Source organism: Lampetra fluviatilis, chromosome 67, assembly GCF_964198595.1.
Source record: "Lampetra fluviatilis chromosome 67, kcLamFluv1.1, whole genome shotgun sequence".
In the NCBI taxonomy this organism is placed as follows: Eukaryota; Metazoa; Chordata; class Hyperoartia; order Petromyzontiformes; family Petromyzontidae; genus Lampetra; species Lampetra fluviatilis.
Genome location: NC_136341.1, coordinates 3484423 through 3512123, shown reverse-complemented (window position 1 = coordinate 3512123; position 27701 = coordinate 3484423). Strand labels below are relative to the sequence as shown.

The window sequence follows — 27701 nt, the reverse complement described above, 5'->3', positions numbered from 1 at the left end:
GCCACCACCACCACGACCACCCAGCACCCAGTGTCACCACCGCCACCACCGCAGCCACCACCACCTCCGCCCACCGCCCAGCACCGTATTCATAACCCCCGAGGGAGGATGAGAGAGGGGAGAGAGAGGGGTGTGTGTTTATTTTATTACTGGGGAATTTATTATCATTTTTTTCCACACCGCAGATGATGAACTTTCTCCCCGTGTCTCTCTCTCTCTCCCAGTCCCTCCCGGCTGTGGCTGGTGGTGGTTGTTGTTGAAGAGAAAAAAAAACAAGTTGACGCGAGAAAAAAAAATTCACCGTCCGTCGACGGCGCAGGGAAGTTCCTCCACCGCACGGCCGCCGTTTGAACGCCGGCAAGACACGGCGGGGCCGTCCGTGGTGCCCCCCTCCCCCACCGCCCCCCAGCTCAGCAAAGCAGCCGATTGGCCCGCGCGTGATCACGTGACCCGCCGCCGCGGCCGCCGCCGCTTTCCTCTCGGACCCACCCATTTTTTTTTTCCACGCGAGCAAGTCTACGAGTAGAAGAGTTTTCAACGCGACACACGCCCTGCCTGGCGCTCTCCCCCCCTCCCTCTCTCCCTCCCTCTCTCCCTCTCTCTCTCGTCTCCCGCCCGCCCGCCCGTCGCCGCCTGCCGCCCGTCCGTCGCTCGCCACGCGTCCCTCCGTTCCCACGCCCCGCGGCTCGCCGGCGAGGACACGACGACCGACCCCGGCCCTGGGTACGCTCGGTGGAGATGGTGCGTCCGTGTGTGTGTGTGTCCGTGTGTGTGTCCGTGTGTGTGTCCGTGCATTCGTGTGTGTGTGTCCATGCGTCTGTGTGTGTGTGTCCGTGCGTCCGTGTGTGTGTTCGTGCATTCGTGTGTGTGTGTCTGTGTGTGTGTTCGTGCATTCGTGTGTGTGTGTGTGTCCCCGTGCATCTGCGTCTGTGTGTGTGTGTCCGTGCGTCTGTGTGTGTATCCGTGCGTGTGTTCGTGTGTGCGTGTCCTTGCGTCTGTGTGTGTGTGTCCTTGCGTCCGTGTGTGTGTCCGTGTGTGTGCGTGTCCTTGCGTCCGTGTGTGTGTCCGTGCATCCACGTGTGTGTCCGCTTGCATCCGTGTGTGTGTCTGTGCATGTGTGCGTTTGTCTGCGTGTGTGTGTCATCATGCGTGTGTGTGTCTGTACGTGTGTCGCGTGTGAGTCCGCGCGTGAATCCGCGTGTCTGTGCGTGCGCCCGTGTGCGTGAGTCCGTGTGCGTGTGCGTGAGTCCGCGTGTCGACTCCCGCGAGTACCCGCTGTGGCGGCGTGGAGTAAGCGTCGCCGCCGGGGGAGACAAAGACGGCCGGGCCGAGCGGTGGGCGTTGCCGGCCACCCGGTTGCCCCTCGTGCGCCACGCTGGCGGCCGCCGCTGCCACCGCTCCCGCCCACGTTGCCCCGTCCCTGTGGCGCGTCCCGACTCTTCTTGGCACCTTTGCTCCCCCCGTCCCCCTCCCCACCGTGTCGTGCCAGCGTGCAGGTGAGGCGGGCGGGTCGAGGTGGAGGTCGACCGCCAGGTGAGGCGGGCGGGTCGAGGTGGTGGTGGTGGTGGTGGTCGACCGCGAGGCGCTTTCCATGAAAAAAATGTTTTTCGTAATTTGCCGGCCATTTTTTTTTTCTACACTCCACCACCACGAGGGCGGCCAATGATGCGGCCAACTGCCCCGGTGTGGCGAGATGTTGACTACCTCGCCTGGTACGCAGGAGGTCGTGGGTTCGATCCCGACCCTGACGATGCCTGCTGTCTATTTGTGTGGTGAGATGTTGACTACCTCGCCTGGTACGCAGGAGGTCGTGGGTTCGATCTCGACCCTGACGCCTGTTGCTGTGTTTGTGTGTGGCTATGAAATGTTGACTACCTCGCCTGGTGCGCAGGAGGTCGTGGGTTCCATCCCGACCCTGACGCCTGCTGCTGCTGTATATTTGCGTCTTGTGAGATGTTAACTACCTCGCCTGGTACGCAGGAGGTCGTGGGTCCGATCCCGACCCTGACGACGCCTGCTGCTGCTGTATATTTGCGTTTTGCGAGATGTTAACTACCTCGCCTGGTACGCAAGAGGTCGTGGGTTCGATCCCGACCCTGACGACGCCTGCTGCATATTTTCGTCTTGTGAGATGTTGACTACCTCGCCTGGTATGCAGGAGGTCGTGGGTTCGATCCCGACTCTGACAACGCCTGCTGTATATTTGCATCTGGTGAGATGTTGACTACCTCGCCTGGTACGCAGGAGGTCGTGGGTTCGATCCCGACCCTGACGACGCCTGCTGCTGCTGCTGCTGTATATTGGGATCGCACGTGCCCCCCCTTCTCTCTGTGGTCGCGTGGATTTTTCTCCGGGTCCTCCGGTGTTTCACTCCACATTTGCAATCGGCGTTCCACGTTTTAGAGAATTTTGCCACTGCTATAAACTTGCACGTGATGATGATGATGAGCCGCTACTCCCCTACCTTGCAACTGGTAGAGTCTCCAGACATTCCCCTAGTTCACGGTAATAACAAACCAGGTCGTATTACAAGTGAAATTGCACGTATGCACGTTGAACTTATTTTGCACCATACGTAGATGACCGTGCTAATCGGAGGTGCAGTGTTGAGTCTATGGTGCAGTGTTGAGTCTATGGGCAGTGTTGAGTCTATGGTGCAGTGTTGAGTCTATTGGCAGTGTTGAGTCTATGGGCAGTGTTGAGTCTATGGTGCAGTGTTGAGTCTATGGTGCAGTGTTGAGTCTATGGTGCAGTGTTGAGTCTATGGGCAGTGTTGAGTCTATGGTGCAGTGTTGAGTCTATGGTGCAGTGTTGAGTCTATGGTGCAGTGTTGAGTCTATGGGCAGTGTTGAGTCTATGGTGCAGTGTTGAGTCTATTGGCAGTGTTGAGTCTATGGGCAGTGTTGAGTCTATGGTACAGTGTTGAGTCTATGGTGCAGTGTTGAGTCTATGGTGCAGTGTTGAGTCTATGGTGCAGTGTTGAGTCTATGGGCAGTGTTGAGTCTATGGTGCAGTGTTGAGTCTATGGTGCAGTGTTGAGTCTATGGTGCAGTGTTGAGTCTATGGTGCAGTGTTGAGTCTATGGGCAGTGTTGAGTCTATGGTGCAGTGTTGAGTCTATGGTGCAGTGTTGAGTCTATGGTGCAGTGTTGAGTCTATGGGCAGTGTTGAGTCTATGGTGCAGTGTTGAGTCTATTGGCAGTGTTGAGTCTATGGGCAGTGTTGAGTCTATGGTACAGTGTTGAGTCTATGGTGCAGTGTTGAGTCTATTGGCAGTGTTGAGTCTATGGGCAGTGTTGAGTCTATGGTGCAGTGTTGAGTCTATGGTGCAGTGTTGAGTCTATGGTGCAGTGTTGAGTCTATGGGCAGTGTTGAGTCTATGGTGCAGTGTTGAGTCTATGGTGCAGTGTTGAGTCTATGGTGCAGTGTTGAGTCTATGGGCAGTGTTGAGTCTATGGTGCAGTGTTGAGTCTATTGGCAGTGTTGAGTCTATGGGCAGTGTTGAGTCTATGGTACAGTGTTGAGTCTATGGTGCAGTGTTGAGTCTATGGTGCAGTGTTGAGTCTATGGTGCAGTGTTGAGTCTATGGGCAGTGTTGAGTCTATGGTGCAGTGTTGAGTCTATGGTGCAGTGTTGAGTCTATGGTGCAGTGTTGAGTCTATGGTGCAGTGTTGAGTCTATGGGCAGTGTTGAGTCTATGGTGCAGTGTTGAGTCTATGGTGCAGTGTTGAGTCTATGGTGCAGTGTTGAGTCTATGGGCAGTGTTGAGTCTACGGTGCAGTGTTGAGTCTATGGGCAGTGTTGAGTCTATGGTGCAGTGTTGAGTCTATGGTGCAGTGTTGAGTCTAAGGTGCAGTGTTGAGTCTATGGGCAGTGTTGAGTCTATGGACAGTGTTGAGTCTATGGTGCAGTGTTGAGTCTATGGTGCAGTGTTGAGTCTATGGTGCAGTGTTGAGTCTATGGGCAGTGTTGAGTCTACGGTGCAGTGTTGAGTCTATGGGCAGTGTTGAGTCTATGGTGCAGTGTTGAGTCTATGGTGCAGTGTTGAGTCTAAGGTGCAGTGTTGAGTCTATGGGCAGTGTTGAGTCTATGGACAGTGTTGAGTCTATGGTGCAGTGTTGAGTCTATGGGCAGTGTTGAGTCTATGGTGCAGTGTTGAATCTATGGGCAGTGTTGAGTCTATGGACAGTGTTGAGTCTATGGTGCAGTGTTGAGTCTATGGGCAGTGTTGAGTCTACGGTGCAGTGTTGAGTCTATGGGCAGTGTTGAGTCTATGGGCAGTGTTGAGTCTATGGGCAGTGTTGAGTCTACGGTGCAGTGTTGAGTCTACGGTGCAGTGTTGAGTCTATGGGCAGTGTTGAGTCTACGGTGCAGTGTTGAGTCTATGGGCAGTGTTGAGTCTATGTGCAGTGCTGAGTCTATGGGCAGTGTTGAGTCTATGGGCAGTGTTGAGTCTATGGGCAGTGTTGAGTCTATGGGCAGTGCTGAGTCTATGGACAATGTTGGGTCTATGGGCAGTGTTGAGTCTATGGTGCAGTGTTGAGTCTATGGGCAGTGTTGAGTCTATGGGCAGTGCTGAGTCTATGGACAATGTTGGGTCTATGGGCAGTGTTGAGTCTATGGGCAGTGTTGAGTCTATGGTGCAGTGTTGAGTCTATGGACTGCAGTGTTGAGTCTATGGACTGCAGTGTTGAGTCTATGGGCAGTATTGAGTCTATGGGCAGTATTGAGTCTATGGTGCAGTGTTGAGTCTATGGGCAGTGTTGAGTCTATGGTGCAGTGTTAAGTATATGGTGCAGTGTTGAGTCTATGGGCAGTATTGAGTCTATGGTGCAGTGTTTAGTCTATGGGCAGTATTGAGTCTATGGTGCAGTGTTGAGTCTATGGACAGTGTTAAGTATATGGTGCAGTGTTGAGTCTATGGTGCAGTGTTGAGTCTATGGGTAGTGTTGAGTCTATGGGTAGTGTTGAGTCTATGGGCAGTGTTGAGTCTATGCGCAGTGTTGAGTCTAAGGGCAGTGTTGAGTCTATGGGCAGTGTTGAGTCTATAGGTAGTGTTGAGTCTATGGGCAGTGTTGAGTCTCTGGGCGGTGTTGAGTCTATGGTGCAGTGTTGAGTCTATGGGCAGTGTTGAGTCTATGGGCAGTGTTGAGTATATGGTGCAGTGTTGAGTCTATGCGCAGTGTTGAGTATATGGGCAATATTGAGTCTATGGGCAGTGTTGAGTCTACGGTGCAGTGTTGAGTCTATGGGGCAGCGTTGAGTCTCTGCGCAGTGTTGAGTCTATGGGCAGTGTTGAGTCTATGGTGCAGTGCTGAGTCTATGGTGCAGTGTTGAGTCTATGGTGCAGTGTTGAGTCTATGGGCAGTGCTGAGTCTATGGGCAGTGTTGAGTCTATGGGCAGTGCTGAGTCTATGGGCAGTGTTGAGTCTATGAGAGGGGAGTGGAGTGAGACGAGAGGGAAGAGGTAGGAGAGTGCGTGGAGGGGAGTTGGAGTGAGATGAGAGGGAAGAGGTAGGAGAGTGCGTGGAGGGGAGTAGAGTGAGATGAGAGGGGAGAGGTGAGAGAGTGCGTAGAGGGGAGTGAGATGAGAGGGGAGAGGCAGGAGAGTGCGTGGAGGGGAGTGGAGTGAGATGAGATGAGAAGGGAGAGGTGGGAGAGTGAGTGGAGGGGAGTGGAGTGAGATGAGAGGGGAGAGGTAGGAGAGTGCGTGGAGGGGAGTAGAGTGAGATGAGAGGGGAGAGGTGAGAGAGTGCGTAGAGGGGAGTGAGATGAGAGGGGAGAGGCAGGAGAGTGCGTGGAGGGGAGTGGAGTGAGATGAGATGAGAAGGGAGAGGTGGGAGAGTGAGTGGAGGGGAGTGGAGTGAGATGAGAGGGGAGAGGTAGGAGAGTGTGTGGAGGGGAGTGGAGTGAGATGAGATGGGAGAGGCAGGAGAGTGCGTGGAGGGGAGTAGAGTGAGATGAGAGGGGAGAGGTGGGAGAGTGCGTGGAGGGGAGTGGAGTGAGATGAGAGGGGAGAGGTAGGAGAGTGCGTGGAGGGGAGTGGAGTGAGATGAGAGGGGAGAGGTGGGAGAGTGCGTGGAGGGGAGTGGAGTGAGATGAGAGGGGAGAGGTAGGAGAGTGTGTGGAGGGGAGTGGAGTGAGATGAGAGGGGAGAGGCAGGAGAGTGAGTGGAGGGGAGTGGAGTGAGATGAGAGGGGAGAGGTAGGAGAGTGCGTGGAGGGGAGTGGAGTGAGATGAGAGGGGAGAGGTAAGAGAGTGTGTGGAGGGGAGTGGAGTGAGATGAGAGGAGAGAGGTAGGAGAGTGTGTGGAGGGGAGTGGAGTGAGATGAGAGGGAAGAGGTAGGAGAGTGCGTGGAGGGGAGTGGAGTGAGATGAGAGGGGAGAGGTAGGAGAGTGTGTGGAGGGGAGTGGAGTGAGATGAGAGGGGAGAGGCAGGAGAGTGAGTGGAGGGGAGTGGAGTGAGATGAGAGGGGAGAGGTAGGAGAGTGCGTGGAGGGGAGTGGAGTGAGATGAGAGGAGAGAGGTAGGAGAGTGCGTGGAGGGGAGTGGAGTGAGATGAGAGGGGAGAGGTAGGAGAGTGAGTGGAGGGGAGTGGAGTGAGATGAGAGGGGAGAGGTAGGAGAGTGAGTGGAGGGGAGTGGAGTGAGATGAGAGGGGAGAGGTAAGAGAGTGTGTGGAGGGGAGTGGAGTGAGATGAGAGAGGTAGGAGAGTGTGTGGAGGGGAGTGGAGTGAGATGAGAGGGAAGAGGTAGGAGAGTGCGTGGAGGGGAGTGGAGTGGAGTGAGATGAGAGGGGAGAGGCAGGAGAGTGCGTGGAGGGGAGTGGAGTGAGATGAGAGGGGAGAGGTAGGTGAGTGCTTGGAGGGGAGTGGAGTGAGATGAGAGGGGAGAGCCAGGAGAGTGCGTGGAGGGGAGTGGAGTGAGATGAGAGGGGAGAGGTGGGAGAGTGGGTGGAGGGGAGTGGAGTGAGATGAGAGGGGAGAGGCAGGAGAGTGCGTGGAGTGGAGTGGATTGAGATGAGAGGGGAGAGGCAGGAGAGTGCGTGGAGGGGAGTCGAGTGAGATGAGAGGGGAGAGGTAGGTGAGTGCGTGGAGGGGAGTGGAGTGAGATGAGAGGGGAGAGGCAGGAGAGTGCGTGGAGGGGAGTGGAGTGGAGTGAGATGAGAGGGGAGAGGCAGGAGAGTGCGTGGAAGGGAGTGGAGTGAGATGAGAGGGGAGAGGTAGGTGAGTGCGTGGAGGGGAGTGGAGTGAGATGAGAGGGGAGAGGTAGGTGAGTGAGTGGAGTGAGATGAGAGGGGAGAGGTGGGAGAGTGAGTGGAGTGAGATGAGAAGGGAGAGGTAGCAGAGTGGATAGTCCGTCTAGGTGACCGCTATCCATTAATGGTCCAGCCTCTCTGGGTCACCCATTCGTCAACTCGCCTGTCCCGTGTTCCCCAGTGAGGTATGATGGTACTGCCCTTCTGGGTGTCCCCCACCTCCAAGCAGTCCCCGGGTAACGGCAGGGTTAGGTTCCCGAGAACGATCCAGAAACCCGAATTTCCCGTACGTCGGAAACTGAACAATTCTCCTCCCTCCCCCAAAATAAACGATGAAATCCCATAGCCGGAAGTAGTTGTAGCCTCCCTTACTACCCCAATGATTGGGACCGGGTTCCTTTTCTCTCAGTGCCGTATGTCTTTGTCTCCCGGCATCGCTGTGCGTACGTTCTGCACCTCCTACGATTCTTTGATTTCATCGGATATCTACCCCTAACACTACCCTGACCCGTAGTTAAACTAATGGGACGTAGACTGCATGCAATTGTTTACGAATACCATGAAACATTTTAAAATGTTGTTAACAGAAAGAAGTCGCTTCCGAATGTTCGTTTAGCGCGCACTAGGCCAGGCCTCGACTTGTCCGAGGGCCGTTGGCTGGCTGAGCAACAAATGCAAATGGTGTCCAACAAATTGCACGCGGCAAATAACTCGCGAATTAAACGTACGTTTAAGGAAAGAGGAAGAAAGAAATAAAATAACACACGTGGGTGGGGGCGGGAAGACCGTCCCAGACGCAGAAAACAATTCGCGTGGTGCGGCGAGAGGATTAAAAGTTGCGTCGTGCTACGAACAATTCTGTTCTCCTGGTTCCTCGTGGATCTCGGCGAAGTCGTCTTGGTGCAGCGAAGAGGCATCAGGGCGGGCGACCGCCACCTTACGCCTCCTCACTCCGCCGTATTCATCCGCAAACCTCACCGCGTCACTTACAGATGTGTCGTAACCCTCCACCACCCGACACGGCCAATCAGTAACAAAAAAGTGTCACGTTGACAAAAGACAAAATAGTTCACTGCTTTAGCCCACCGGTGTGTTGAAGCGTGAAACAACATTTACACATTTTTTTTGTAAATGTTGTGGTTTCACACTTCAACACACAACACACCGGTGGGCTAAAGTAGTGAACTATTTTGTCTTTTGTCAACGTGACACTTTATTTGCTGATTGGCCGTGTTGGGTGGTGGAGGATTACGACACATTTATAAGTAACGCGATCTAAACCCACAAACGTCGATTATGAATAATATTGGTCTCGAAAGCCTCACACGTGTTAGACTGACAAACCTCACCGCGCGGCACTACTTGCTCTCACGTAACTAACGCAAACATTTCCGCATGTTCATTCTGTTTACATGACGTATGGGAGCTTTACGTAAGTCGTCGGGTCTTCCGCAACCCTTGGACTTTATCAATGTCTAACCCGTCTGTGTCACCCCCTCCGTGTGACAATGGTCTATTCCATCTTGGTCACCCCTTCGTGTGATAATGGTCTAATCCATCTTGGCCACCCCCTTCGTGTGATAATGGTCTAATCCGTCTGATTCACCCCTCCTCGTATTAATGGTTCAGTCCGTCTGGTCCACCCCTCCTCGTATTAATGGTTCAGTCCGTCTGATTCACCCCTCGTATTAATGGTTCAGTCCGTCTGGTCCACCCCTCCTCGTATTAATGGTTCAGTCCGTCTGGTCCACCCCTCCTCGTATTAATGGTTCAGTCCGTCTGGTCCACCCCTCCTCGTATTAATGGTTCAGTCCGTCTGGTCCACCCCTCCTCGTATTAATGGTTCAGTCCGTCTGGTTCACCCCTCCTCGTATTAATGGTTCAGTCCGTCTGATTCACCCCTCCTCGTATTAATGGTTCAGTCCGTCTGATTCACCCCTCGTATTAATGGTTCAGTCCGTCTGGTTCACCCCTCCTCGTATTAATGGTTTAGTCCGTCTGGTTCACCCCTCCTCGTATTAATGGTTCAGTCCGTCTGGTTCACCCCTCCTCGTATTAATGGTTCAGTCCGTCTGGTCCACCCCTCCTCGTATTAATGGTTCAGTCCGTCAGGTCCACCCCTCCTCGTATTAATGGTTCAGTCCGTCTGGTCCACCCCTCCTCGTATTAATGGTTCAGTCCGTCTGGTCCACCCCTCCTCGTATTAATGGTTCAGTCCGTCAGGTCCACCCCTCCTCGTATTAATGGTTCAGTCCGTCTGGTCCACCCCTCCTCGTATTAATGGTTCAGTCCGTCTGGTTCACCCCTCCTCGTATTAATGGTTCAGTCCGTCTGGTCCACCCCTCCTCGTATTAATGGTTCAGTCCGTCTGGTCCACCCCTCCTCGTATTAATGGTTCAGTCCGTCAGGTCCACCCCTCCTCGTATTAATGGTTCAGTCCGTCTGGTCCACCCCTCCTCGTATTAATGGTTCAGTCCGTCTGGTTCACCCCTCGTATTAATGGTTCAGTCCGTCTGGTCCACCCCTCCTCGTATTAATGGTTCAGTCCGTCTGGTCCACCCCTCCTCGTATTAATGGTTCAGTCCGTCTGATTCACCCCTCGTATTAATGGTTCAGTCCGTCTGGTCCACCCCTCCTCGTATTAATGGTTCAGTCCGTCTGGTCCACCCCTCCTCGTATTAATGGTTCAGTCCGTCTGGTCCACCCCTCCTCGTATTAATGGTTCAGTCCGTCTGATTCACCCCTCGTATTAATGGTTCAGTCCGTCTGGTCCACCCCTCCTCGTATTAATGGTTCAGTCCGTCTGGTCCACCCCTCCTCGTATTAATGGTTCAGTCCGTCTGATTCACCCCTCCTCGTATTAATGGTTCAGTCCGTCTGGGTGTCCCCCCCCCCCCTGCTGAGGTGTAATGGTGAAGTCTGTCTGGGTTTCCCACTTCTGATTGGACGAGAACGTGTGAGTGAAGCTCACACACACACAGACACAGACGCTGTATAATAATCTATAATTATTCATGATGACGATGATGATTATTGACACATACACAGCTATTGTACGTACACTGTCCAATCACAATCCTATTGCGTGCACAATTATAATCGAACACATAGACAAAGGTCACCCTTGTAGCCTGTAACAGGCTGCAGGGGCAAGTGCTGTTAGCGAAGCAGCACCTATGAAGGCCGGCACGGCACACGAGGGGGTGGGTGGCCAGCACCACGCCCGGCCGCCTTTGTCTTCCCTACTACACACCGCACCAGGTACTCATTTGAGGCTAAGTCGACCTAGGGGAGGCCCAGGACCGGTTCAGATTAACGTCACCGGTGTTAGCCATGAGCGGGAATCGAACTCGGGTCGACGGGTTCGTAGCGCAGCATAGCGCTAACCACTACACCCACCGCTCCCCACAGACACACACACACACCCACCAACACCCACACACACCCACCAACACCCACAACAACAACCGCGGTGACGTCACCACGACGCTTGTGCCAGGCCATGTGCACCTTGAGGCCACGTGAAGTGTTGAACGCCCGCTGGCAGGAGGTCACGGGGCAGACCCAGCAGGTGCCACGGGTCGACTGACTGAGATGACCGAGACGAGTGGCTGACGCACCACCTGTGCCCCCTACTGTGCCAACTTGCTGTACTTTAGTCACCCGGCGCTCCGCTCGTTGTTGTGAGTGGCGCTCCTCCGCCCTCTGTTGTTGTTGGAGGGCGACTGCCTCCAACTGCCCAGTAGCGTCCTTCACGAGCCTCCTACACACACACACCCACACACACACCCACATCCACACACCCACACACACCCGCACACACACCCACACACACACACCCACACACACTCACACCACACACACACACACCATACCCACACACACCCACCTACACACACCCACACACACCTCCACACCACACACACCCACACACCCACACACCCCACACACACCCACACATACACCCACATACACACACACCATACCCACACACACCCACCTACACACACCCACACACCCCCACACCACACACACCCACACACCCCACACACACACATACACACACACACCCCACACACCCACACACCCCACACACACCCACACACCCACACACACACCCACACACACACATACACCCACATACACACACACCATACCCACACACACCCACCTACACACACCCACACACATCCCCACACCACACACACCCACACACCCACACACCCCACACACACACACACACATACACACACACACCCCACACACCCACACACCCCACACACACCCACACACATACACACACACACATACACACCCCACACACCCACACACCCACACACACCCCACACACACCCACACACACACATACACCCACATACACACACACCATACCCACACACACCCACACACACCCCCACACCACACACACCCACACACCCACACACCCCACACACACCCACACACACACATACACCCACACACCCACACACCCCACACACACCCACACACACACACCCCCACACCACACACACTCACACACCCACACACCCCACACACACCCACACACATACACACACACATACACACACACACCCCACACACACGCACCCCCCACGCCCTCTCCGTCACTGGCAGGCGGCTGGGAGAGGTTCCCTGCAGCGCCACCAGCGTCGTGCTGGACGCCTCCAGCACCCGCAGCATGACGAGCGCTGCTGCTGATGATGCTGCTGATGATGATGATGCTGATGATGCTGCTGATGATGCTGCTGATGATGCTGATGATGATGATGCTGCTGATGATGATGATGCTGATGATGCTGCTGATGATGATGATGCTGATGATGCTGCTGATGATGATGATGCTGATGATGCTGATGATGATGCTGCTGATGATGATGATGCTGCTGATGATGATGATGCTGCTGATGCTGATGATGCTGCTGCTGATGATGCTGCTGATGATGCTGCTGATGATGATGATGCTGCTGATGCTGATGATGATGCTGCTGATGATGCTGATGATGATGCTGCTGCTGACGATGCTGCTGCTGATGATGATGATGCTGATGATGCTGATGATGATGATGCTGATGATGATGGTGCTGATGATGCTGCTGATGATGATGATGCTGCTGATGCTGATGCTGCTGATGATGATGCTGCTGATGATGATGATGATGCTGCTGCTGCTGATGATGCTGCTGCTGCTGCTGATGATGCTGATGATGATGCTGCTGCTGCTGCTGCTGATGATGATGATGCTGCTGCTGCTGATGATGCTGCTGCTGCTGCTGATGATGCTGGTGATGATGCTGCTGATGCTGCTGATGATGCTGATGATGATGATGCTGCTGCTGATGATGATGATGCTGCTGCTGATGATGATGATGCTGCTGCCGATGATGCTGCTGATGCTGCTGCTGCTGATGCTGCTGCTGATGCTGATGCTGCTGGGTGTAGTTGGGCTGAGACTGCAGTGGGCTGTGTCAGTCACTGCCCGTGTCTCTGTGTATGTCTGTGTCTCTCTGTGTGTGTCTCTCTGTGTGTCTCTGTATGTTTCTCTGTGTGTGTCTCTGTGTGTTTGTGTGTCTCTCTCTGTGTGTCTCTCTCTGTGTGTCTCTCTCTGTGTGTCTCTGTGTGTGTCTCTCTGTGTGTCTGTCTGTGTGTGTCTGTGTGTGTCTCTCTCTGTGTGTCTCTCTCTCTGTGCGTCTCTCTGTCTCTGTGTCTGTCTTTGTGTGTGTCTGTGTGTGTCTCTCTGTGTGTCTCTCTTCCCGTGTCTCTCTTCCCGTGTCTCTCCCCGTGCCTCACCCCGTGCCTCTCCCCGTGTCTCTCCCCGTGTCTCTCTTCCCGTGTCTCTCCCCGTGTCTCTCCCCGTGCCTCTCCCCGTGTCTCTCCCCGTGTCTCTCCCCGTGTCTCACTCTCCCTGTGTCTATCCCCGTGTCTCTCCCCGTGTCTCACTCTCCCTGTGTCTCTCCCTGTGCCTCTCCCCGTGCCTCTCCCCGTGTCTCTCCCCGTGTCTCACTCTCCCCACGTCTCTCTCCGTGTCTCTCCCCGTGTCTCACTCTGCCCGTGCCTCTCCCCGTGTCTCTCCCCGTGTTTCTCCCCGTGTCTCACTCTCCCCGTGTCTCTCCCCGTGTCTCTTCGTGTCTCACTCTCCCCGTGTCTCTCCCCGTGTCTCACTCTCCCCATGTCTCTCCCCATGTCTCTCTCCGTGTCTCCCCGTGTCTCACTCTCCCCACGTCTCTCTCCGTGTCTCTCCCCGTGTCTCACTCTCCCCGTGTCTCTCCCCGTGTCTCCCCGTGTCTCACTCTCCCCGTGTCTCTCCCCGTGTCTCACTCTCCCCATGTCTCTCCCCATGTCTCTCTCCGTGTCTCCCCGTGTCTCACTCTCCCCACGTCTCTCTCCGTGTCTCTCCCCGTGTCTCACTCTCCCCGTGCCTCTCCCCTTGTCTCTCCCCGTGTTTCTCCCCGTGTCTCACTCTCCCCGTGTCTCTCCCCGTGTCTCCCCGTGTCTCACTCTCCCCGTGTCTCTCCCCGTGTCTCCCCGTGTCTCACTCTCCCCACGTCTCTCTCCGTGTCTCTCCCCGTGTCTCACTCTCCCCGTGCCTCTCCCCTTGTCTCTCCCCGTGTTTCTCCCCGTGTCTCACTCTCCCCGTGTCTCTCCCCGTGTCTCCCCGTGTCTCACTCTCCCCGTGTCTCTCCCCGTGTCTCCCCGTGTCTCACTCTCCCCATGTCTCTCCCCATGTCTCTCTCCGTGTCTCCCCGTGTCTCACTCTCCCCACGTCTCTCTCCGTGTCTCTCCCCGTGTTTCTCCCCGTGTCTCACTCTCCCCGTGTCTCTCCCCGTGTCTCCCCGTGTCTCACTCTCCCCGTGTCTCTCCCCGTGTCTCACTCTCCCCGTGTCTCTCCCCGTGTCTCCCCGTGTCTCACTCTTTCCATGTCTCTCCCCATGTCTCTCTCCGTGTCTCCCCGTGTCTCACTCTCCCCACGTCTCTCTCCGTGTCTCTCCCCGTGTTTCTCCCCGTGTCTCACTCTCCCCGTGTCTCTCCCCGTGTCTCCCCGTGTCTCACTCTCCCCGTGTCTCTCCCCGTGTCTCCCCGTGTCTCACTCTCCCCATGTCTCTCCCCATGTCTCTCTCCGTGTCTCCCCGTGTCTCACTCTCCCCACGTCTCTCTCCGTGTCTCTCCCCGTGTTTCTCCCCGTGTCTCACTCTCCCCGTGTCTCTCCCCGTGTCTCCCCGTGTCTCACTCTCCCCGTGTCTCTCCCCGTGTCTCACTCTCCCCGTGTCTCTCCCCGTGTCTCCCCGTGTCTCACTCTCCCCATGTCTCTCCCCATGTCTCTCTCCGTGTCTCCCCGTGTCTCACTCTCCCCACGTCTCTCTCCGTGTCTCTCCCCGTGTTTCTCCCCGTGTCTCACTCTCCCCGTGTCTCTCCCCGTGTCTCCCCGTGTCTCACTCTCCCCGTGTCTCTCCCCGTGTCTCCCCGTGTCTCACTCTCCCCATGTCTCTCCCCATGTCTCTCTCCGTGTCTCCCCGTGTCTCACTCTCCCCACGTCTCTCTCCGTGTTTCTCCCCGTGTCTCACTCTCCCCGTGTCTCTCCCCGTGTCTCCCCGTGTCTCACTCTCCCCGTGCGTCTCCCCGTGTCTCACTCTCCCCGTGTCTCTCCCCGTGTCTCCCCGTGTCTCACTCTCCCCGTGCCTCTCCCCGTGTCTCTCCCCGTGTCTCTCCCCGTGTCTCCCCGTGTCTCACTCTCCCCGTGCGTCTCCCCGTGTCTCACTCTCCCCGTGTCTCTCCCCGTGTCTCCCCGTGTCTCACTCTCCCCGTGTCTCTCTGTGCTTGGCACTGAGCGATACAAATCCGTGATGGGCGTTCCTGCAACAACTCCTGCTGTGTTCTCTTGAGATGATGATGTTGATCGTGATAATGATGATGTTGATTGTGATGATTGTGATGTTGATTGTGATTATGTTGATTGTGATGTTGATTGTGATAATGATGTTGATTGTGATAATTGTGACGTTGATTGTGATGTTGATTGTGATGATAATGATGTTGATTGTGATAATTGTGATGTTGATTGTGATGATGTTGAATGTGATGATGATGTTGATTGTGATGATGTTGATTGTGATGTTGATTGTGATGATAATGATGTTGATTGTGATGATTGTGATGATGTTGATTGTGATGTTCATTGTGATGATGATGATGTTGATTGTGATGATGATTTTGATGTTGATTGTGATGATGTTGATTGTGATGATTGTGATGATTGTTATGATGATGATGTTGATTGTGATGATTGTGATGATGATTGTGATGATGATGATGGTAGCGGTGATGTCGGGGACGATGTTTATATTTTGGGGGGGGGGGGGAGCGGTGGCACAGCGGTTAGCGCACTGCACTACGAACCCGTAACATGTGTGTAACACGCGTGTGTAACGTGTGTGTGTGTGTAACATGTGTGTAACGTGTGTGTGTAACATGTGTGTAACACACGTGTGTGTGTAACGTGTTACACACACACGTGTGTGTGTAACGTGTGTGTGTGACACGTGTGTAACATGTGTGTGTGTTACATGTGCGTAACATGCGTGCGCAAACCCCAACCCTTCGTGTGTTCCAGGTCACCACGAAGTCTGCATCAAGGGCTTATCAGTGTAAGTCACAAGCTACACCTAGCCACGGTGGCCAGGAGGTGTTCACCACCTCGCCTGGTACGCAGGAGGTCGTGGGTTCGATCCCGACCCCGACGCCTGCTGCTGTTGCTGCTGCTGTTTGTGTGTGGCCAGGAGGTGTTCACCACCTCGCCTGGTACGCAGGAGGTCGTGGGTTCGATCCCGACCCTGACGCCTGCTGTTGCTGCTGCTGTTTGTGTGTGGCCAGGAGGTGTTCACCACCTCGCCTGGTACGCAGGAGGTCGTGGGTTCGATCCCGACCCCGACGCCTGCTGTTGCTGCTGCTGTTTGTGTGTGGCCAGGAGGTGTTCACCACCTCGCCTGGTACGCAGGAGGTCGTGGGTTCGATCCCGACCCCGACGCCTGCTGCTGCTGCTGCTGTTTGTGTGTGGCCAGGAGGTGTTCACCACCTCGCCTGGTACGCAGGAGGTCGTGGGTTCGATCCCGACCCCGACGCCTGCTGCTGCTGCTGCTGCTGTTTGTGTGTGGCCAGGAGATGTTCACCACCTCGCCTGGTACGCAGGAGGTCGTGGGTTCGATCCCGACCCCGACGCCTGCTGTTGCTGCTGCTGTTTGTGTGTGGCCAGGAGGTGTTCACCACCTCGCCTGGTACGCAGGAGGTCGTGGGTTCGATCCCGACCCCGACGCCTGCTGCTGCTGCTGCTGTTTGTGTGTGGCTAGGAGGTGTTCACCACCTCGCCTGGTACGCAGGAAGTCATGGGTTCGATCCCGACCCCGACGCCTGCTGTTGCTGCTGCTGTTTGTGTGTGGCCAGGAGGTGTTCACCACCTCGCCTGGTACGCAGGAGGTCGTGGGTTCGATCCCGACCCCGACGCCTGCTGTTGCTGCTGCTGTTTGTGTGTGGCCAGGAGGTGTTCACCACCTCGCCTGGTACGCAGGAGGTCGTGGGTTCGATCCCGACCCCGACGCCTGCTGTTGCTGCTGCTGTTTGTGTGTGGCCAGGAGGTGTTCACCACCTCGCCTGGTACGCAGGAGGTCGTGGGTTCGATCCCGACCCCGACGCCTGCTGTTGCTGCTGCTGTTTGTGTGTGGCCAGGAGGTGTTCACCACCTCGCCTGGTACGCAGGAAGTCATGGGTTCGATCCCGACCCCGACGCCTGCTGTTGCTGCTGCTGTTTGTGTGTGGCCAGGAGGTGTTCACCACCTCGCCTGGTACGCAGGAAGTCGTGGGTTCGATCCCGACCCCGACGCCTGCTGTTGCTGCTGCTGTTTGTGTGTGGCCAGGAGGTGTTCACCACCTCGCCTGGTACGCAGGAGGTCGTGGGTTCGATCCCGACCCCGACGCCTGCTGTTGCTGCTGCTGTTTGTGTGTGGCCAGGAGGTGTTCACCACCTCGCCTGGTACGCAGGAGGTCGTGGGTTCGATCCCGACCCCGACGCCTGCTGTTGCTGCTGCTGTTTGTGTGTGGCCAGGAGGTGTTCACCACCTCGCCTGGTACGCAGGAGGTCGTGGGTTCGATCCCGACCCCGACGCCTGCTGCTGCTGCTGCTGTTTGTGTGTGGCCAGGAGGTGTTCACCACCTCGCCTGGTACGCAGGAGGTCGTGGGTTCGATCCCGACCCCGACGCCTGCTGCTGCTGCTGTTTGTGTGTGGCCAGGAGGTGTTCACCACCTCGCCTGGTACGCAGGAGGTCGTGGGTTCGATCCCGACCCCGACGCCTGCTGTTGCTGCTGCTGTTTGTGTGTGGCCAGGAGGTGTTCACCACCTCGCCTGGTACGCAGGAAGTCATGGGTTCGATCCCGACCCCGACGCCTGCTGCTGCTGCTGCTGTTTGTGTGTGGCCAGGAGGTGTTCACCACCTCGCCTGGTATGCAGGAAGTCGTGGGTTCGATCCCGACCCTGACGCCTGCTGCTGCTGCTGCTGTTTGTGTGTGGCCAGGAGGTGTTCACCACCTCGCCTGGTACGCAGGAGGTCGTGGGTTCGATCCCGACCCCGACGCCTGCTGCTGCTGCTGCTGTTTGTGTGTGGCCAGGAGGTGTTCACCACCTCGCCTGGTACGCAGGAGGTCGTGGGTTCGATCCCGACCCCGACGCCTGCTGCTGCTGCTGCTGTTTGTGTGTGGCCAGGAGATGTTCACCACCTCGCCTGGTACGCAGGAGGTCGTGGGTTCGATCCCGACCCCGACGCCTGCTGTTGCTGCTGCTGTTTGTGTGTGGCCAGGAGGTGTTCACCACCTCGCCTGGTACGCAGGAGGTCGTGGGTTCGATCCCGACCCCGACGCCTGCTGTTGCTGCTGCTGTTTGTGTGTGGCCAGGAGGTGTTCACCACCTCGCCTGGTACGCAGGAGGTCGTGGGTTCGATCCCGACCCCGACGCCTGCTGTTGCTGCTGCTGTTTGTGTGTGGCCAGGAGGTGTTCACCACCTCGCCTGGTACGCAGGAAGTCATGGGTTCGATCCCGACCCCGACGCCTGCTGTTGCTGCTGCTGTTTGTGTGTGGCCAGGAGGTGTTCACCACCTCGCCTGGTACGCAGGAGGTCGTGGGTTCGATCCCGACCCCGACGCCTGCTGCTGCTGCTGTTTGTGTGTGGCCAGGAGGTGTTCACCACCTCGCCTGGTACGCAGGAGGTCGTGGGTTCGATCCCGACCCCGACGCCTGCTGCTGCTGCTGTTTGTGTGTGGCCAGGAGGTGTTCACCACCTCGCCTGGTACGCAGGAGGTCGTTGGTTCGATCCCGACCCCGACGCCTGCTGTTGCTGCTGTTGTTTGTGTGTGGCCAGGAGATGTTCACCACCTCGCCTGGTACGCAGGAAGTCGTGGGTTCGATCCCGACCCCGACGCCTGCTGTTGCTGCTGCTGTTTGTGTGTGGCCAGGAGGTGTTCACCACCTCGCCTGGTACGCAGGAGGTCGTGGGTTCGATCCCGACCCCGACGCCTGCTGTTGCTGCTGCTGTTTGTGTGTGGCCAGGAGGTGTTCACCACCTCGCCTGGTACGCAGGAGGTCGTGGGTTCGATCCCGACCCCGACGCCTGCTGTTGCTGCTGTTTGTGTGTGGCCAGGAGGTGTTCACCACCTCGCCTGGTACGCAGGAGGTCGTGGGTTCGATCCCGACCCCGACGCCTGCTGCTGCTGCTGTTGTTTGTGTGTGGCCAGGAGGTGTTCACCACCTCGCCTGGTACGCAGGAGGTCGTGGGTTTGATCCCGACCCCGACGCCTGCTGTTGCTGCTGCTGTTTGTGTGTGGCCAGGAGGTGTTCACCACCTCGCCTGGTACGCAGGAGGTCGTGGGTTCGATCCCGACCCCGACGCCTGCTGTTGCTGCTGCTGTTTGTGTGTGGCCAGGAGGTGTTCACCACCTCGCCTGGTACGCAGGAGGTCGTGGGTTCGATCCCGACCCCGACGCCTGCTGTTGCTGCTGCTGTTTGTGTGTGGCCAGGAGGTGTTCACCACCTCGCCTGGTACGCAGGAGGTCGTGGGTTCGATCCCGACCCTGACGCCTGCTGCTGCTGCTGCTGCTGTTTGTGTGTGGCCAGGAGGTGTTCACCACCTCGCCTGGTACGCAGGAGGTCGTGGGTTCGATCCCGACCCTGACGCCTGCTGTTGCTGCTGGGTATTTGGAGTTTGTGTCTCTCTCTCTATCCCCGTGGTGGTCGCGTGGATTTTTCTCCGGGTTCTCTGTTCAGAGGGCAGATCAGCTCCACGGTAGGTCCTGGTGTCAAGGACATGGGCTCGCATCCGCTGGTCCGTCACTATGTAGTCCAGCAGATGTTCTTGCTTGGACCCGGCATGCATCCATGATGTTGTGTGGATGCGCCGATGCCGGAACAGCGTGTTGTTAATTACAAGCCCATGGGCTGCACAAAAATCTAGCAGCCTCCTACCGTTGTTATTGAGCTGATCTGGCCCATGCCCTCCAATCACTCCAGACCAGGTGCCATCATCATGACCAACTTGGGCATTGAATTCACCCAACAAGATGACTATCCCGAGTGGCCACTTTAGCCAGCACCTGTAACAAGAGGTCATAGAGGGCATCTGACTCATTGACTTTGCCTGCATCCCTCCACAGATGTTCGGCTTCGGTGGGAACATAAGTAGCCACGACCAGCACTCCTCGCCTCCGGTTAATGGGAAGGCGAGCCCAAAGTAGCCTGGGGCTTACAACTTCCCACACCTCACCGCCACGCTCCCACGCCCCCGTCAATCTTTTGTTCAGAAGAAGAGCCACTCCCTGTTGTTTGGCAGTCTCCTGCCCCGAGTAGAGGACTGTCCACCCCTCATGGTGGCAGGAGCCAGAGCCGGTCCACCGGACCTCCTGAATGCCACAGAGATCCAGGCGGTACTGGTCCAGCTCCCGACAGAGGAGTGGCAGCCTCTCCTCCGCAGTGAGCGTTCGAACATTCCACGTGGCCATCCGTAGTGGCTTTTCGTTGTTTCTGGACGAGCCCCGAGGATAAAGATTCAATCTCCTGGTTCCTCATAGACGCCTGACCCCCGGGGGCCTTCGGCACAAGCTTATTAATTAGATATTTTGCACGTGGTTTAGTGGTCATTTATTGAGGGTGGAGGGGTTACCAGTCCCTCGCACCCGTCCAGAGCCCCCGTTTAGCCGCTGTGGTGGTCACAGACGCCATGAGGGGAAAGGCCAATCGGAATTGGCCCTCCCCCACATGGCAATGTCCACGACAGCGTTGCCCGCCCGGCACCACGAGGAGGTAGGGGGTTGTTTTTCCCGAACCGTCACCATCACCGCCACCGCCACCAACACCACCGTCACCATCACCGCCATCACCACCACCACCACCACCGTCATCGCCATTTTCTCTCAACCACCGCTCAAGGCTCACCGAGTTGGGGGCCTTTAGGTGAGCGGTGAGCGGAGGAGGAGGCGGAGGCGGAGTGGAGGAGGAGTGGAGGAGGAGTGGAGGAGGAGGGCATGGAGGCGGTGTCGTCTCCGTCGCTGTCTCCGTCGCTGGTGGGGCACCACCACCACCACCACCACCAGCAGCACCACCAGCACCACCACCAGCAGCAGCAGCACCAGCAGCACCAGCAGCAGCAGCACCAGCACGTGGGGCGCGAGGCGGCGTCCCCCCGCGACCCGCGCTGGCTCACGCTGGAGGTGTGCCGTGAGTTCCAGCGGGGCGCGTGCACGCGGCCCCACGCCGACTGCCGCTTCGCGCACCCCCCCGCGGCCTGCCACGTGGAGGGCGGCCGCGTCACCGCCTGCTTCGACTCGCTCAAGGCGAGCCCACGCACACACGCACTCACTCACTCGCTCGCACATACACTCACACACACGCACTCACTCGCATATACACTCGCACACATACACACACATACACTCACACATTCGCGCACACACACACGCACACTCACACACACAAACTCGCACACACTCACGCACTCGCACGCACACACGCACACTCGCATACACACACACTCGCACACACACTCACACACACACTCGCACACCCCACACACAACAACCGCGATTTGCCACTAAGTGGCGGTGACATCACCACGACGCTTGTGCCAGGTCACGTGCACCTTGAGGCCATGTGAAGTGTCGAATGCCCGCTGGCAGGAGGTCACGGGGCAGACCCAGGTGCCACGGGTCGACCGACTTGAGACAACTGGCCAACGCCCTCCCCCCCACCGCTCCCCCCACCGCTCCTCCCACCGCTCCCCCCACCGCTCCCCCCACCGCTCCCCCCGCCGGTCCCCCCGCCGCTCCCCCCGCCGCTCCCCCCGCCCGGCGATTGCCGCTGGTGTTCGCGGCTGCGTGTGTCCTGCAGGGTCGCTGCGCTCGGGAGAACTGCAAGTACCTGCACCCGCCACCGCACCTGAAGACGCAGCTGGAGATCAACGGGAGGAACAACCTGATCCAGCAGAAGCTGCTCACACAGCAGATGCACAGCCTGGCCGGGCCCGCCGTGCTGCCTGGCCAGCCCATGCAGTCCCTGGTGAGTGTTGCCAACGGGATGGTGGGTGGGGTGGGCGAGTGGGCGAGTGGGTGATTGGATGGGTGAGAGGGTGAGTGGGTCAGTGGGTGCGTGGGTGAGTGGGTGGGTGCGTGAGTGATTGAGTGAGAGTGATTGAGTGAGTGAGTGATTGAGTGGGTGGGTGAGTGAGTGAGTGAGTAAGTGGGTGGGTGAGTGAGTGAGTGAGTGATTAGAGTGAGTGAGTGATTGAGTGAATGGGTGGGTAAGTGAGTGAGTGATTGAGTGAGTGGGTGAGTGAGTGATTGAGTGAGTGGGGTGTTGAGTGAGTGATTGAGTGATTGAGTGAGTGATTGAGTGAGTGAGTAAGTGAGTGTCTCTCTCTCTGTCTGTCTGCCTCCTCCTCAGATCTTTCCTTTCGGCGCCAGTCTGGGCCTGGGCCCGGGGGCGAGTGGCGGGCCCCACGGCTTCGGCCCTTACCTGGGGCCCGTGTCTCCCGGCCTGGGCCTGCTCCCCCACGACCTCCTGCCGCCCCCCGGGGGGGCCGCCGTCGTGCTGCCGGGGGGCGCCGGGGGCGGCCACGCGGGACACCTGCAGGGCCTGCACGCGGCACCCCGCACCGACCGCCTCGAGGTATGGCCAAGGGGTCACGTGACCCAGGGACCATGTGACCAAGGGGTCATGTGACCCAGGGGTCATGTGACCCAGGGGTCATGTGACCCAGGGGTCATGTGACCAAGGGGCCATGTGACCCAGGGTCATGTGACCAAGGGGCCACGTGACCCAGGGGTCATGTGACCAAGGGGTCATGTGACCCAGGGGTCATGTGACCAAGGGGCCATGTGACCCAGGGGTCATGTGACCAAGGGGCCATGTGACCCAGGGGTCATGTGACCAAGGGGCCATGTGACCCAGGGGTCATGTGACCAAGGGGCCATGTGACCCAGGGGTCATGTGACCAAGGGGTCATGTGACCCAGGGAGTGCGATGTAGTGAACATCTCGCCGCTGTGATGATGACGACGACGGTGAAGACGATGACGATGAGAGATTTGAAATATACAGCAGCAGGCCTGGTCAGGCTCATGTATACCAGGCGAGGTGGTCAACATCTCCTCGCCCCCCTCGCCCCCCCCCCCCGGTCCCCCTGGCCCAGGTGTGCCGCGAGTTCCTGCGTGGCAACTGCTGCCGCGGCGAGTCGGAGTGCCGCTTCGCTCACCCGGCTGGCGAGGGCGGCACGGCGGCCCCTGCCGACCCCTCCGCCTCCTGCGGCGCCGCCTCCTCCTCCTGCACCGGTGGCGCTGGTGGCGGTGGCGGCGCCGTGACGGTGTGCATGGACCACGTGAGGGGCCGCTGCTGCAGGGAGCGCTGCCGCTACTTCCACCCCCCGCCCCACCTGCAGGCCAGGCTCAAGGCGGCGCAGCAGCAGCAGCAGCAGCAGCTCCTCTTCGCTGCTGGCCACCACCACCACCAGCAGCAGCAGCAGCAGCAGCAGCAGCTCCTGCACCACCACCAGCAGCAGCAGCAGCACCAGCAGCAGCAGCAGGCGGCAGCTGCTGTCACTGCCATGGTGGGTGGGGTGGGAGAGTGGGGAAGGGGGGGAGAGTGGGGAGAGGGAGAGTGGGGGGGGGGGGAGTGGGGGAAGAGTGGGGGGGTTGGGGGGGTGGGAGAGTGGGCAGGGGAGAAGAGTGGGGGGGGGCAGTGGGGGGGGGGGAGAGTGGGGGGGTTGGGGGGGTGGGAGAGTGGGGGGGGAGTGGGAGTCGGGGGGGTGGAAGAGTGGGGAGAGGGGGAGAGTGGGGGGGGGGAGAGTGGGGAGGGGGGGAGAGTGGGGAGAGGGAGAGTGGGGGGGGAGTGGGGGAAGAGTGGGGGGGTTGGGGGGGTGGGAGAGTGGGGAGGGGAGAAGAGTGGGGGGGGGGAGTGGGGGGGGAGAGTGGGGGGGGTGGAAGAGTGGGGGGGGGGAGTGGGAGTCGGGGGGGTGGGAGAGTGGGGAGGGGGGTGGGAGAGTGGGGGGGGAAGTGGAGGATTGACGTGCAGCAGGGTGAGCGCCGTGGCTGGGTGAGTGTGGTGGCTGAGTGGTGGCTCAGTGAGTGTGGTGTTGTCCCCAGGCGCTGGCTGGGTACGCCGTCGTTCCCCAGCAGGCGGCGTTCCTGCACCCTGGAGGTACCAATGCAGCACCACCTTTGTCTCTTCCCCCCCCCCCCCCGGCTCGCGTGAGTGAGTGGGTGAATGGGTGGGTGGGTGAGTAGGTGGTTGAATGAATGAGTGGGTAAGTGAGTGAGTTGGTGAATGGGTGGGTGAGTGCGTGAGTGTGTGAGCAAGTGAGTGGGTGAATAGGTGGGTGGGTAAATGTGTGGATGTGAGTGAGTGGGGGAATGAATGAGTGTCTATGCGAGTGAGTGGGTGAGTGGGTGGGTGAGAGGGTGAGTGGGTGAGTGAGTGGGTGAGTGTGTGAGTGAGTGGGTGAGTGAGTGTGTGAGTGAGTGGGTGAGTGGGTGAGTGAGTGTGTGAGTGGGTGAGTGAGTGTGTGAGTGAGTGGGTGAGTGTGTGAGTGAGTGGGTGAGTGTGTGAGTGAGTGGGTGAGTGTGTGAGTGAGTGGGTGAGTGGGTGAGTGAGTGTGTGAGTGGGTGAGTGAGTGTGTGAGTGAGTGGGTGAGTGTGTGAGTGAGTGTGTGAGTGAGTGTGTGAGTGTGTGGGTGAGTGTGTCAGTGAGTGGGTGAGTGTGTCAGTGAGTGTGTGAGTGGGTGAGTTGCGTAACCTCACCCACAATCCATTGAGATTCGTTACCTTCTGATTTTTGTCTCCCCCCCCCCCGTGTCTCTCTCCCACTTGGAATGGTCCTTCAGCATCAATCTTCTGCATGACCCCCGGAAGTGGGAACATTGGTACGTCCCGTGGCTGTCAGGGGACCGGGTCTCAGGGTCAGAGTCTGGGGTGAGACTCGGGGAGACTGTAATTTTACTGCAGATTAAATTTGTTTAAATGCAAGAATAACTTTGATGATGATGGTGGCGACTGTGACGACGCTGACGACGATGATGATGTCACAGTTCCCATGATGCACGCTGGCACGCCTGCCACCATCTCCACGACAACCGCCTCGCCCAGCACCGTGCCCTTCATGGCAACGGCCAATCAGGTGAAGGCAACGCCTCTTCACCACAGACATCCACACCACGTGGACATGCTGCCTTATTTGACCAGTCTAATAAGGGCCCAATGCTGAGCTTCTAACGTAGCTCTCGTGCCTGGGCCGTGGCAAATTGACAGCAGCAGCTCAACGGGGAGTGGCTGATGGTCGCGTGGACATTTATAGTCAAGAACCCTTTCAACGCGTGGTGACGGCGATTCGACATTGTGGAGGGGAAAAAACCGGAGGACCCGGAGAAAGATTCCACGGGAAGAGAGAGACACGCAGACTCCAAATATACAGCAGCAGCAGGCATCGTCAGGGTCGGGATTGAACCCACGACCTCCTGTAGACCAGGCGAGGTAGTTAACAGCCGCTTTCAGCACCACGGTCGCTCCGAGTGTTGCCGCTGATTGCAAATTGTATTCATTAACTCATCCAAAACAGAACGCTCGTCTCATGTGACACCCAGACCCAGGGCTCGAACCCAGCATCTCAGCCGTGATGACTCCGTGTCTCTGACACGGCCATTGTGAACACCCTGAGAGAGACACACAGAGAGAGAGAGACACAGAGAGAGACACACAGAGAGACACCCAGACCCAGGGCTCGAACCCAGCATCTCAGCCGGGCTGACTCCGTGTCTCCGACACGGCCATTGTGAACACCCTAAGAGAGACACAGAGAGAGAGAGACACAGAGAGAGAGAGACACACAGAGATAGAGACACAGGGAGAAAGAGAGACACAGAGGGAGAGAGAGAGACACCCAGACCCAAGGCTCGAACCCAGCATCTCAGCCGTGCTGAACACCCTCATCTCTGTGGTCGTGAACGATGTGTGGATGTCTCCGTAACGTTCGTCTCATTTAACCCCCTCCCTCCTTCCCACTTCCCGCAGATCATTCAATGAATGAATTAATTAATAATCGCAACAAAAGTAAATATTAAATAGAGACGACGATAAAAATCTGCAAAAAAAATTAAAAAACTGAACGATATTCTGCCTACAAAGATGGCGCCCGTCGGCCCCCAAAACTTTACCGTCGCCACTTGTGGAGATCATCGGTCGCAGCGGCGGCGGTGGCAGCTCCCCGCTCGCTCCCCCCAACCACCGACCCGCCTCTTCTGCCACACGACCGACCGTGGGGCTCCGGCGCAGCCAGCCACCAGCGCCAGCGACCGGCGCCCACCTCGGGAGCCCAAACGCCAGGGAGAGGCCCACCCCGTTGTGCCACCACCACCACCGCCGCCACCACCACCGCCACATCTACCGCCGCCGCCGGCGCCGCCACCACCACCGCCACCACCACCACCGCCAGCGCCAGCCCTCCGCCCCCGCCAGCCGCGCCAGCGCGGGGAGCGCTCGGCAGGCAGAGAAGGCGCTTCCCCCGTGAGGCCCCAGCCAACCTACGTCCACTCAGCCTCCACCCCCCACAGAGACTCCAGGTGGAAGTGGGGGGGGGGGGAGCTTGTGGGGTCGGTGGATCAGCGGCGGCGGCGGCGGCGCCATCTGTGCGAGTGGCGGCACAGCGACAGGATCGTGGCCGCGATGGTGGTGGGGGTGGATTTACACCGACGTTGGGGGGGTGGATGTTCGTTCTACCCCATGGCGGTGACGAAGGGAGATCCGAGTCCCCCCGGGGAGCGCGAGAGAGAAGTGTTCGTGGCTCCCGCGGGGGAGTTCCATCCCCCAAGGGGTCACTCCGCCTCTCTCTCGCACACACACACACAGAGAGGGAGGGACCTCCCCAAGTGGAGACGGAATCAAAGAGTCCGGTTTGGTGGTGGCGGCGGCGGCGGTGGGCGTGGACGGTGCACGGTTAGGTTTACTTTTTAGGTTTATTTTTTGTTTATTTTTTAGGTTTATTTTTTGTTTACTTTTTAGGTTTATTTTTTGTTTATTTTTTAGGTTTATTTTTTGTTTACTTTTTAGGTTTATTTTTTGTTTATTTTTTAGGTTTATTTTTTCTTCAAATGTACGAGTAGAAAGTGTAAAAGGGCTTCATGTTCACGGGTGCCGGGGGGTGGTGGTGGTGGTGCGGTGGTGGTGATTGACGGTGGTTGGCGTGGGGGGTGGTAGCGCCCACAGACTGCACATTTGCATTGGAACCGCAAACGGCCTCCAAACCGCTGCCACTGGCGATGACGTGGTTGCCATGATGACGGCGACGCGGTTTCCACGGCGACGACGGCGACGCGGTTTCCACGGCGACGACGGCGACGCAGTTTCCACGGCGGCGACGACGCGGTTGCCGCGGCGACGACGGCGCAGCTGCCATGGCGGCGGCGAAGACGGCGCGGTTGCCGTGGCGGTGGTGAGGACGACGCGGTTGCCACGGCGACGACGGCACGGTTGCCGTGGCGATGGCACGGTTGCCATGGCGACGGCGAGGACGACGCGGTTGCCGTGGCGGTGGGGACGCGGTTGCCGAGCTCGTTAGAAACTCAATCGGTTGCAAGCGACCAATCGGAATCGAGGATTATTTGCACAAGGTGTGACGACGACGAGGAGGAGGAGGATGAGTGCCTATTGGTGGAGATTGGGTGGGAGGAGCAGACGAGGGGATCGATCAGGTGACTTGCGGCGACCAATCTGGAGTGAGGGAGGACACTGTGACGTAGCGGACGTCACGTGCCCCTCAGCCCCCCCCCTCCCCCCGTTTGCACTACAATCACCGCTCGGCTAGGAAACCGAACGTCTCAGCGACGACGCACAGACGTTGGAGGAGGCCGGCCGGGT

At 57.8% G+C, this 27701-nt stretch overlaps 1 protein-coding gene across 1 annotated transcript; it reads left to right on the top strand.

The window, feature by feature from the left end:
* Positions 1-27701, top strand: LOC144952444 (muscleblind-like protein 3). Its single transcript, XM_078882852.1, has 10 exons — positions 1-723; positions 15883-15916; positions 20759-21138; positions 21692-21859; positions 22244-22468; positions 22991-23404; positions 23940-23994; positions 24677-24715; positions 24881-24969; positions 25860-27701. Exons 3-10 carry the CDS (start codon positions 20830-20832, stop codon positions 25869-25871), a joined length of 1311 nt encoding a protein of 436 aa, XP_078738978.1. The 5' UTR covers positions 1-723; positions 15883-15916; positions 20759-20829; the 3' UTR covers positions 25872-27701.

Excerpts from the sequence above, each read along its gene's own strand:
- LOC144952444 (XM_078882852.1), top strand. The coding sequence starts at position 20,830 with ATGGAGGCGGTGTCGTCTCCGTCGCTGTCTCCGTCGCTGGTGGGGCAC. Across the intron at positions 22,469-22,990 it reads CCCGCACCGACCGCCTCGAG|GTGTGCCGCGAGTTCCTGCG; the intron begins GTATGGCCAAGG and ends CCCCTGGCCCAG. Across the intron at positions 23,995-24,676 it reads GGCGTTCCTGCACCCTGGAG|CATCAATCTTCTGCATGACC; the intron begins GTACCAATGCAG and ends ATGGTCCTTCAG.